General features: G+C 31.8%; 1 protein-coding gene across 1 annotated transcript; it reads right to left on the reverse strand.

Moving 5' to 3' along the window:
• Positions 1–430: 430 nt before the first annotated feature.
• Positions 431–12,063, reverse strand: LOC107189685. Its single transcript, XM_015578269.1, has 10 exons — positions 11,979–12,063; positions 11,034–11,248; positions 8,322–8,541; positions 7,196–7,344; positions 4,653–5,039; positions 3,714–3,721; positions 3,497–3,628; positions 2,567–2,847; positions 1,317–1,570; positions 431–580 (listed from the first exon to the last, which is right to left on the reverse strand). The coding sequence occupies exons 1-10, from the start codon at positions 12,061–12,063 to the stop codon at positions 431–433; spliced, it is 1,881 nt and encodes a 626-aa protein (XP_015433755.1).
• Positions 12,064–12,274: the final 211 nt, after the last annotated feature.

Below are 12,274 nucleotides of genomic sequence, written 5' to 3' on the forward strand. Positions count from 1 at the left end.
CAGGGAATTACGGCCATAGTCACCAATTTTGCTGAAATTAACATTTGTTGATGACCACGAAAAAATGAACTGTGTAAAATTATAAAGGCGTTGGACAAAATTTGGCTTTGCACATGACGCCTTAAAGACGTCCATTTTACGGCTATTTTATGTCTAAGGTGCTTTTAAGCCATCTTCAAGGCGTCATTAGACGTCGTGTGCTATCTGGGTATGTACACAATAAATATTAATTACAACGAGTAGTTTATTTGGTTTAATATAGTTTATTTGATCAATTTTTAACATATTTGTAAAATGTATATTATTATCATTACCTTAAAAAAATTGTACGAAAGAAGTTTCGATCCAAGAATCGTTCTTAGAAGTAATCGTTTTGTCAATAATCGAAATGTAATAAATAGATAACGAAAACAGATTATATCATGGGTCTTCAATTTGGTGGTAGATACTGATTATCTTCAAACAAAGTACTTTCTCTGTAGTCATTAGCTTGTTGCGATATCTTTACATCTTTTTCGTATGTTTCACTGAACATACTTTCTTTTATCCATTTCTCATCTGATGGAGCAAAAATAACCACCTGAAACAATAAATTAAAGTATAATATACATCAGGATTTCATAATATAATTTAGTAGAATTTAATTAAAAGTTTTCTTTAGGAATTGCTGTATGCATAGAATTTTTTCTAGTAGAACAAATTTACACCGATATGCAGGGCCATTTCTGGCGGGGGTGTAAAAGTTCTTATTAATATGTAAAATTTAATGAGAATAACAATCAAAACTTTTTTGATGATTCCTAAAATTTTAAATTAACAGAATTGAATCAAATTAATTTTATATGTAATCTTTGGAACACTACTCGTATACAAGAATGAGTTCTTTTTATACAGGGTGTAACAAAAATGTTGCTCGACTCTGAAGTGGGGCACTCGGGGGTGATTTAGAACAACTTTTTCCTTAGCAAAATTGTAATCTGAGGCTTCGTTAACGAGATATTAACGAAAAATCCCGACCAATCAGCGCTCCGGGTTTAGCGAGACCAGTTAGCTACCGGGTTTTTCGTTAATATCTCGTTAACAAAGCCTCGGAGAACTTTCTTACTATGGAAAAAGTAGCTTCAAATCACCCCAGGAATCACCCCTTTCCAGGAGTTACAACTATTTTAGGATATCCTGAGCTTCATACAGTATTAGCTGTGTCTGTGAGAATTCATTAAGTAAAAATAAAGGTGAAATAATCGTTTACTATTACAGTGTAAAAGTAATGTAGTAAACAAATTGGAGTAATATGGGATAATATAAAAAATGTTTACCCCATTCGACGAATGACATCCTGTATCCTGACTATAAATTCCAGCCAGTTCATATTGTCCTTGTTCGTTAACGCAAGCCAGGGGACCTCCAAGGTCTGCTTCACAAATATTATTAATTTCTTCCGTAGGTGTAGTGCAAATAATTCCGTTTGCAACATCCGGACTTATTTGTTCACTTGTTAACTGCTTCTTGCATACGTCCGTTGAAAGTATACTCATTCCCACCGCATGCATAATTGCCCCCGCATAATGCGCTACATTAGAACAGTTGCATTCCATTAATAAATATAACTTCTCACTCTTAAGCTTTATTCCTATGGTAAGTAAAAGTATCAGCTTCTTTAATGGTACCTATTGAATAATTCTACTTTATAAAGTACATAGATGATGTATCGTGCTTATTTTAAATGTTTACAAATTTACTTTAATTTTTACTTTCATTTGATCGTTAACTTAACATATCTTTTTAAAAAATCTATAACCACCTAATTTTTGATAGAAATATCATTTTTTGTAGCTAAATAAGAAATGATCAATCTTTCACTATCTGCTACAGTTCCATAAGGCTTGTGTTAAAAAGAAATTTTTGTAACGTTTCTTTTTCAATAATTTCATCGTTCATCTTGCGATTTTTTGGTAGTAATCGAAAGTTGAAGCTTTTAAGAATGTTCTGTTAAATTTTGAACAGAATCCATAATTGGTAAATATTTGCGGAAGGCACCTTCAAAGCTCGTCAAATGATTTAACCGACATTCTCACGAAGTTGAAGAATTTATCTTCATACTTTTTAATAACTTCAAAAAATTCAGTGAACATTCCTTTCATTGTGCATTCTTGCAATAAGTGATGTACCTAACATTTATTTTTTTTTTTTTTGTTAAAGACACTTCATAATTACTACAATCTCCTAGACATCCATTCTGTTCGACAGTACCTACGATACGGACAATTTACGAGTCTCCTAGTTTGGTTGCCTGGTTTTTGATCGTCCATGGACCAAATCGCCAACGAAAGGTCGACAGTACGTATCGACTCTAAACCTTCACTTACTTGTTCATATGTCGAATATATCATATATTTTAATAGCCTGGAATCATCTTAAATACTATGCCACTCATTTTATGGAAATAAATTAATCTGTAGATACAATCTGTTGACTTTTTTTTGTAATTAAATAGACATCCAAGGGGTCAATTTTAGCCTTCTATATAAGTGTTAAATATTAATTGTGTGTTTATACGTTCATTTACCTTGGAGAATGGTCTTCCCCCAACCTGTGGCGATGCATGACTTCTTTGCTTCTACTGCATTCGTTTGAGGTAGACAGAGGGGATTTACATGATAGTCAAGGGTTGCTGGTGCTTCGAGGTGTAAAATTGCGAGATCGTGTTCTGCGAGCCCTCTCGTGTATTCCGGATGCATTCGGATGTATGATACATTGAGAATTTCAAATGGAAGGGGTTCTTCGTGTTTTAGCTCGTATCCCAGCTTCCATTCTCCTAATTTTATTGAAATATCATTCGGCTGCATACTTGATAAACAGAAAAACATGTATCTAATTACTTGCCCCAGTTATTGAAATAAATGAAATAAACATCTCCACACAAATTGTTTTAGTATGTATGTATTATGATGTAAATAATATTTAGCTGAGAAAAAATAACGTAATATAATATTAGTAATACGTAAGAGTAATACCAATAAACAGCATGAAGCGCAACGAAGTGTAGAAATTATGAAAAAGATAACAAGGAAAGAGCACGATACACCATACCAAGTAATAACATCGTCATACATTATTGTGCGCTAAACATGTGAAAGAAATCATGAAGGAATCTATAGGATTATAAAATACAAATACGTTGGATTTTTTTGTTTCTTTTCCAGTTATGTTGTTTACTTGTATCAAAACGAAATTTTTAAGTTAAAGAACTGTAAAAAGAAATTTATTTATATCCAATTGCAGAGATGCTTATGGCGGACTTTGACGCAATTTTTCTGGCCGGTACTGAATTTTCCTGGTGAGTGACATTTACCTCAGTTCTTAAAAGATGAAATCCTATTATTTCTAACCATTATTTTGACAAAACTAATTTAACATCTGGATAACTTCACTTGTAAATATTGAAAAATTTTAATCTGTGCATTTGTGGCTATAAGAATATAATATGATCTTTTACCTTTCAATGCAATTGGCCGCTGTTAGCACATCGTGTGTACTGACGAGAGCACCCGAACACAGAATTTTTCGATCTCTTGAATGTAAAACCATAGCTTGCCATGGAATTTCGCCGAAAACTGTCTGCGATTCACTTGAGTCAGTACTCTGTAAAAATTAAAAAGATAATTCCATATGTAATAACGGTGGAAAATGTGGAATAAATTTTGTATTTCTACCGCATCTCCTTTTGTAATTATTACAACTACTTCACGTTGTATTAATATTTACAAAAGTAGATAGTGAAATAGTATTATTGTTCTTTCCACAATAATTTGACATTGATAATTTAACAAAACCGACATAACTGTATATTACAAATGGAAATAGGGAATAATAGACAAGCTAGTTCACTCTAATTAATCGAAAACAGCCTATTATATATGTATAATCTAATATTATAACCAGATGAAGTATTACTTTTTGTTTTCCATAAAACAAAACTCCATACGAACATATTTTATTCAATGTTTTCGAGTACTTTTTACGCGTAGAATCACCTTCCTTTATATTATCATGTTAGCCTTTGCCAGATTACTTATCAATTGTTAATTTTTAACATTTGTATCCTTCGTAATGTATATCACTACAGAGTTGAAAATAATTGATAAAATGAACCTGTATTGTAAATTGAATTTTATCGAAAGCCAAGATTCGTACTGGAACGACCGCTAACTTAAAGGACAAACGCGAGAAAAGTTAGTACCTAAGTTCTAGACCTTCAAATTAAAGTGTCGAATAGATGTATATGTATATGTATACCTAAGATATATTCCCTAGTCTTAATGCACTTATTTTTTTTGGTTATATTCTTTGATTTTTCTTTATTTTCCAGTTTCTCTTAAGTAAAATAAAAATTTTTTTCAATTATTGTTGTATAAATAAAATATTGTTCAAAAAGCTATAAATACAGTGAAATTACAAGTGGTTGAGTTACTTGTACACTTAAGAATGAAATACTTTTTGATTTTGTGATTTTAGAAAATTCACTGTTCTAGGATATACTCGCAAAAATCCTTTTATATTGAACAAAACGAGCTTCGAGAAATCGCAAAACATAGGAACTAAACGAATATATACATACATATATATATATATATATAAATGTCATGTTCAGCCGATGATTCAATTACCTTGTGCCTGACACCGCATTTTGTTTTCACTTCGACAACGTTCGTATCCTGTACCACATGTTCAACTTCATCGGTAGTCTTAGGCGGGGGGATTAAAACTTCCGTAACTGTGTTTGTATAGTCAGAGTGTATCCCTTTTTCTTCCACTGGCGGGCGAGTAGGTGTTTTAACGTTAGGCTTCGTAGGTTTTTTAACTGGTGTCACAGGCACTTTCGGAGGTTTCACTTTTGAAAGGTTCAAAAACGTTGGAAAACCTTTTTCATCGAAACCACCGGAGTAATTCGCAGGAAGATTTCCTGCCGGCCAGGGATCCACGTAATTTGGATCGCGACAACATTTGCCGACTACTCCGGTTTCAGGATTCTTGCACGGCTGTAAGAGAATACGACAATATTAATTTGACGAATGGAAACAAGCAGTTCGAAAGTCTAGTGTCAAAAAGATACAACAAGTGCCTGAAGTGTTGTATATGTATATGGGGTGTCTCACTTATAATGATCATTTAAATTATTTCTACTTGTATTGAAAATAAGAAAAAAATGGAGAAAAGGAGTTTATATGGTGTCAAGACGTGCACCTGTTAATGATAAAAAAAGGTCCCACCAAGGTCATCTTCAAAGTTATTTCGAGGTCATCGACGTTTCTTTGCACATTAAATTCTGCTTTTTGTAATGTGACGTTGTAGCCGACATCAAGACAAGTTCAACGGCCCACTAACATCATGACCTTGAAATGACTTTGAATAGAAAAAAATGTGTTTAAAACAGGACAATGTAAAAATTGTGAAACAGGAGAGAAATAATAAATCAGTTCACGTCACTAAGTTTCGGATTGCTGGCCCGCCCTATGTCAATACATTGATGCACACGACGAGTGAACGATTGAATATTTATTTTCTTCTTCTTGGCTTTAATGATACATTTTCTCAGCTCTAGACTTTCAAGCTAATCAGACGAAGTGCCTTTGTAATGATCTTGCAGAATTTCGTATTGTACTGGAAACATTGTAATCCACCAGAATCCATAAAACAAAGCAAAACATGCAAACTATTGATAGTGGCTTCATCAGCGTGTCGAAAAGCAATGAAAACGGGCAATATTCGACGAACGAATGTTGTTACTAATTAATTTTAGTTGGGAATCCAGAAATGATTCAATCGATATCGTACTGTTTAAGGTCATTTCAAAGTCGTAATGTCATAGGTCGTTGAACTCATCTTGATGTTAGCTACAACGTTGTATTGCAAGAAACAAAATGTAATATGCAAAAAAATGTTAACAACCTTGAAATAACTTCCAACACAACCTCGGGGGACTTTCTTTGTTATCACCAGATGCACGCTTTGCAACCATATAAACTCCTGTCAGTCATTTTTTCTTATGTTTAATACCTACCAGTGAAAATAATTTTGATGTGCATTATGACCGAGACACTCAGCACATTAGGAATTAATTGATTACAAATTGCTTGTAAACTATTAGTTGAACCACAAAGAAATTTTATGTAAAATTAGTTTGGTTTTAAAGCTGGCATATTGTACAATTATAATTATTTCCATATTGTTTGTATACAACCTTTTGAATGTATTGTTGAACAAAACATACAGATTGAATTTCATTGAATTTTTATAAAAATATATACGTCGTTCCGTGCAAAATACTCGAAATAGCCTTGAAAAGGTGTGCCTTAAACATTTTTTCATGTAACGAATAGTGTACGTGTATCTTGAGAACATTCTATTAGAATAATTATTCGTTAGTTTTATTAATGTTAAAATAAAACGTGATAAATTTCGATTAAAGTAGCCTGCATGTGTTTATTAAAACATTAGTAAATTAGCATGACAGGTTGAGAACACCTGTTTATGTAAATGATATCAAAACATTGTTAATTTTAAAGGTAAATTTAAATTCGTATTTGAACGCGTTATGAGAATAAAAAATTTTTACCGTCTATAGTTACATACCGACAGAATTTTATCGATTATTCTGCTGTAAAGCTATATAGATATATTTTACTTGAAATCATCCTTTTGATGTTTCAATTAATGATACGTTAATTCAGTTTTTCTTCATTAATCTATTATTATAATCGGAAGAATACATTTCAATTTATCTCACTTACATTCGAATTAATTAGCTATAACTAAGGAAGAAATATAACACTAATATTTGATAATATATTTTTCTCATAAAAAAAAAACAAATATAATGCAGAGTGCCCCGAAAACCGTAGTCCAACCGGCCGGATGATGATTGCACGTTCAAAAATAAGTCGAAAAGAAAGAATAACATTTTTTCATTTCAGCCTTCATTTTCAAGATAAGCGAATTTGAATATCTGCTGGATACGCGTAAAATTTAATAGGACTTTGCTAGCGCGTCTGACTACTGCATTCCGTTTCTACTAACTGCCATAACGAATACACGCGTTTCAGATTAATTTGCAAATTTGAACCGATTTACAAATCGATAGTATCGTAAGGTTTAATACGAATTAATGATCTCTAATTTTCTATTAGTTACTTACGCTCAATGGTACACGATAAAGAAGTTCTCTGCTTGTCAAAGAAACTGGTTGTGGACTAATTGTACCATCCACGGTACAAAATCGTTCTTCGACACAAAGAAGAGCCGCTGCGCATCCAAGCTGCACGTGCGTTGGGATAAATTGAGTATCTACAATTTTTAACAATTTTTTATAAATACAACACAAGGAGAAATGTTGATAGAAACATACATCGATGTTTTTAATAAATTGTTTTATGTAACGTTGTATTAATTCTGTATATTTTGCACAGAAATGGGCAAATTCATTATCTAGATAAAGAGTTTCGAATAGCGAATAAAAGATAAAAAAACACTTCGTCATTTTTAATCGTTTAAATGTGGAAATTCTAATTGTTATAACAATATAATAGATTTGGCGAACAATTATTTAATCTCATTAACCGTTCAGAGCTTAGAATGTATATGTGTTTAACTCAATATGTATTATTTGAATAAATTCTGCCCAATTCTGACTTCGCGATGGTACATTATTTCGTCTGGATTTAATAAATATCAAAATAATATTTGAATTCCAAAACAAAGCAGTCCAATAACTTGTATCATTTCGTCGAAACAATTATTTTGTGAATACAAAGTATCTCACGTAAACGTTACTGATCGTCAGTAAGACGATGCAAACATTTGATTAGAATTAGTTTAAATTTAACAGTGCAAGAGATTGCGAACTCGAGTTCTAAACAAGAATTAACGATAGGAGAGCCTAGTAATGTGGTGAAATTATCCAAAGAAAGCTATTTAATTCAGTAAATAGCGGCAGTAATGATAGTCTTGGTAACATTCTAATAACGACATTGTACAGCGTCTAGACATTTATGGACGGTAATCTGTATGTCTACAAACAGAGAAATAGAATTCGATTCCTTCATTGATTTTCTATTTTGTTCTAGTTCCATTAACCGAACAAAATTAAAGGAAATAATTCCCAGAAAGAGTTCGAATAATCTCAGATACACTAAAAAACGAATATCGCTGGTATTATTAATAATTTTTGTGAAAATTATCGTATTGTTTCGGAGGAGCTGTGCATCTTCTGCACTCCTATTTATTCCAGAACTTAAGAGTAAGTAAAAAATAAATAATTGTACTTGTAGCAATCTGCTCGGCGATATCTTCATTTTGAGTCACTTGCGTATTCCCCGATTCACCAAAAACTTCTGATGTACCGTAATGACTTTCTGCAGCTTGACCATCGTCATGTGCAGCGGCTGCAATATCTGTGTCGGATGCTTCGATCTCTGGGGATGCGGCTTGAAATTCTACCACAACCGTGCAGCAAGCTTCATAGCGAACTTTGCACTCTTGTTCCTGTTTTGAATAAAAATTGTAAATTTGTAAACATTAATACTATCGATATTGTAACTCAAACCAGTGACACTTAACGGTAAATAAAATATTCTTTATATTTTGTTATTATATAGGGTGGTCCGTTTATCTCTGACACCTAAAATATCGCCGTTGTTTTTACCAGTAGGACAAAATGTGTCACCTGGAATTGTGCAGTTGGAAAGGATGCACAGAATTATTGTGCAAATTACAAATTTATTTGTTTGCTGAATTTGTCTTGCAAGCGTCGATAACCTTATTTCGAAAACAATGTCCTTGAGGAAAGTGTTTCATTAATCATAATATGCACACTATAGTTATCTACTGCGATATTTTAAATGCAAAATATGTATGAACGAACCACTCCGTATAGTCGGCTAATGAGTATGGTAAATAAAATTTGTTCGATACACGGGCAGTAGAATAGGACTTGACTAATGCGTCTGTCCATTACAGATCGTTTCTACTTATTGCCAGCACAGATGCACGTGATTTGGATAAATACTTATTTAAACCCAATTTTCTCGAAAACAAAACTTCAAACGAAACAAATTTATTCTTTTCTTCGACTTATTTTTTCTTATAGAATCACCTCGTGCCCAGTTGTGCTACTCGACCTAAAACACCGTGTATAAAGATAACTGTTTGATATTGAATCTACTACGTATAAATGGCAATCTAATGGACAGCAAGTCGGTACAGTTACTTCTAACATATTTAATGTTTATTAAATTATGTCTGTTGTAATTCAACATAATACTAGCGTGTAACCTGAGAGAAATATTAAGGTAACCTTTAAAGAACAAATGAAAAAGGAGTATATTGAAATTCAGAGTAATCGCAACATCATCATGTTATGTGTCATCGAATTCAGACTATGAGAAAGTTGTATTCTTATTCTAAAAACTGACGTATTACAATTTTCTTCCTATTTATTTTTTTCCATGCTACCAAGTTACGCAATGCCATTAAGTTGATAAACTGCATGTCTGGTCCGTGGCTCGTAGCAGAATTTATGACTCCGAGAAATGAAAAAAAAATTGTAACAAGCAGTTCGATACGTTATTAAGTCAACACATAAAACATTCAATATCTGAGAAACTATTAATTCATTGATTTATGTTTGTTAACTCCTTTTTTGTTTCTTTCAGAGAGTTTTATTAACTCGTTCAGTTCTTGACTCTGCAGTTTAAAAAATGTCCTGTACAATACAAGTTTAAGACAGCATACAGTTTCCTCAACGTATACTAAAAAAGATACTAAAAATTTAATCATTGCCTTATTATTCAAAAATTACTTCCGAACTTTTTCATTTTGCATTATAGTGTTTATAAAATGAGAGACACGTATTTATTTTCTCGCCTTCATTTTTACTTTCGGATTAAATTGATTTATTTTCTGACTGGTGTTGTGTTTTATTGACATTTTATTAGATGAAAATAAGATGAATTCAATGACTCGTAACGTAATAATGTTCAAAGTCACGCGATCAAGAAATGACAGACCTAATAAATTGCAACATTTATAATCCACAGGATGTACTCGCTACGTGATACGTTTCTGACTCCATGTGACCTTGAATATTGCGTCACATGCTGTTAAATTCATCTTGCTTGGATTTAAATAAATGTCAACTCAAATGTGTAGTATTCTGGGGAAAATATCAAGTTCGCCTTGCAAAAACCTTGAAAAAAGGAGTACTATTTTCAGTATACCAAAAGTGATTCATTCGATAAAAAGAATTGAATTCATTTCACAATAGGCAACAGTAAATAGATTAAACTGTTTAAGAATTTATGACAAAAGTATAGTGTCTATGAATTTTTATTTTTTATTTAAGCACTAAATCGATAAAGGTTAGTTCTCACTTGAAAGAAATTGATTAAAACTACTTATCTAAAGTTACATTGATTTCATAGTGGGAATAGTAATTATGACTTTATGACTTATTCGCATGGGTGTAGCCAGGTTATCAGTCGGGTGGGGGGCAAAAACATTAACACATCGACTGCCACAGTGAAAAAGGCTGTACGTAGCCAGACACACTTTATTTTCTTTTTAAAGTCATAAATCGTAGAATATGTATACGTTTTGTCAATAGAAGCTGTCGGTCGTGCTTCAAATTATACTGCAACATTAAATATTACGCAAAAATTTTGTAATTCTGGGAAGACCCCCTCCCTGCCCCCTGACTACGCCCATGCTTATTCGTAAATATAACCAACGTAAATTAACCAGTTTATTTAACTTGTCCTTTGTTGAAATACGTATCAAATTGAACCAATAAAAGAAAAAGGAAAAATCGGCAAATAATCATAGCACATCTATAAAAATATTGCACATATTTTTAATGATATAATATGTATGTAATAAATGTATGTATTAATAATAATAATAATATTAGTGGATAATATCATTAATGTGTAATTCGTTATAAGCATAATTTAATTAGAAACAGGAGTGAACATTTTTACCGTGTACGCTGAATAGTCAGTCACATTATCAGCGAGGTGAATGTAGCCGTTGACACAATCGCTCTTTTTAATACAAATTCTGTTCTGCCCTAAGCAGGAAATAGTAAAGTCTGCTGTATCTTCCAATAGTATTGTTGATTCTCTGTCACCGACATCGAAATAATCTACAGGAATTGTTTGTTGAACGAATTGTTGTTGTTCATGGACTGGAATTACTATTAAAATCAAACAAAAATACACTTAGCAATGGTTTCAAAATTCGAACTCATTTCTATATTAACTTGCGTCAATAATAAATATTTATATTTAATCGCTGTAAACGCAAAATACAGTTAAATGTAATAATAAATAAATTTTTAACACTTCCTATTACTGTTTAGATGTTGTTCGAAGAAATTTTCAAAAATGATTATAATTGTGGAAATTTGGAACACATCGTATATTACAATATAGTTCAGTCCTACAGAGTTTTAATAAAATTATTCTTCAAATTTCTTCAAACTATAACTAGTAATAAAAGTATTGAAAAATTTCTATGTTGTTATTATATTTAAAGGTTTTCACATTTTCATTGACGAGTTGAAATAAATTTTCGTGGAAGAGAACAAACAAGTATCACCGACACGATCAATGGATGGAAGAACAGAACTGTTAAGAATAAGAAAAACTCTTATTTGTGTATTTATCATAACATTAATCATAAAATCTGTTATTGAAAACTTGTACCAATATAATATATTTGTTATAACTTTTTAGTTATTAATTTTGGATCAACGTTTATATAACATTTTCCTTCTATTTGTACAGGTTGAATATACTGACGAAGGGGTGGCTTCAAATTGGGTTACTTTTACTTAATTAATTGGAAATAAAAAATAATAATGAGATACCAAATCACAACATATTCGGAATACATGCCTTATATAAGATAAAAGACATACAAACCTATTTGTTCGTATTCAGCTGGATTCGATGGATACCCATTTGTTGAAAAAATTGTAACAATTAATATTAATAGACTGACGAGCATCTTTTTCATACTTCTATCGTATACATCTGCAACAAATTATATTTTGCTTTGAAAAATGTATTTTACACAGTCTGCAGTTAGTATGAGAACGCTTATCAATTGTAAAGTAAATCTAATGAAGCATTTTTAATTACGGTTTTAAAATCAACATTTTAAGATTAAGTGAGATCATAATGTATATAACTAATATGAGATCATGTGAACAGCGCAA

This window comes from Dufourea novaeangliae, unplaced genomic scaffold, assembly GCF_001272555.1.
Source record: "Dufourea novaeangliae isolate 0120121106 unplaced genomic scaffold, ASM127255v1 scaffold162, whole genome shotgun sequence".
In the NCBI taxonomy this organism is placed as follows: domain Eukaryota; kingdom Metazoa; phylum Arthropoda; class Insecta; order Hymenoptera; family Halictidae; genus Dufourea; species Dufourea novaeangliae.

Excerpts from the sequence above, each read along its gene's own strand:
- LOC107189685 (XM_015578269.1), bottom strand. The coding sequence starts at position 12,063 with ATGCTCGTCAGTCTATTAATATTAATTGTTACAATTTTTTCAACAAAT. Across the intron at positions 5,040-7,195 it reads TTTATCGTGTACCATTGAGC|CCGTGCAAGAATCCTGAAAC; the intron begins GTAAGTAACTAA and ends ATTCTCTTACAG. Across the intron at positions 1,571-2,566 it reads GGGGAAGACCATTCTCCAAG|CGCATTATGCGGGGGCAATT; the intron begins GTAAATGAACGT and ends GTTCTAATGTAG.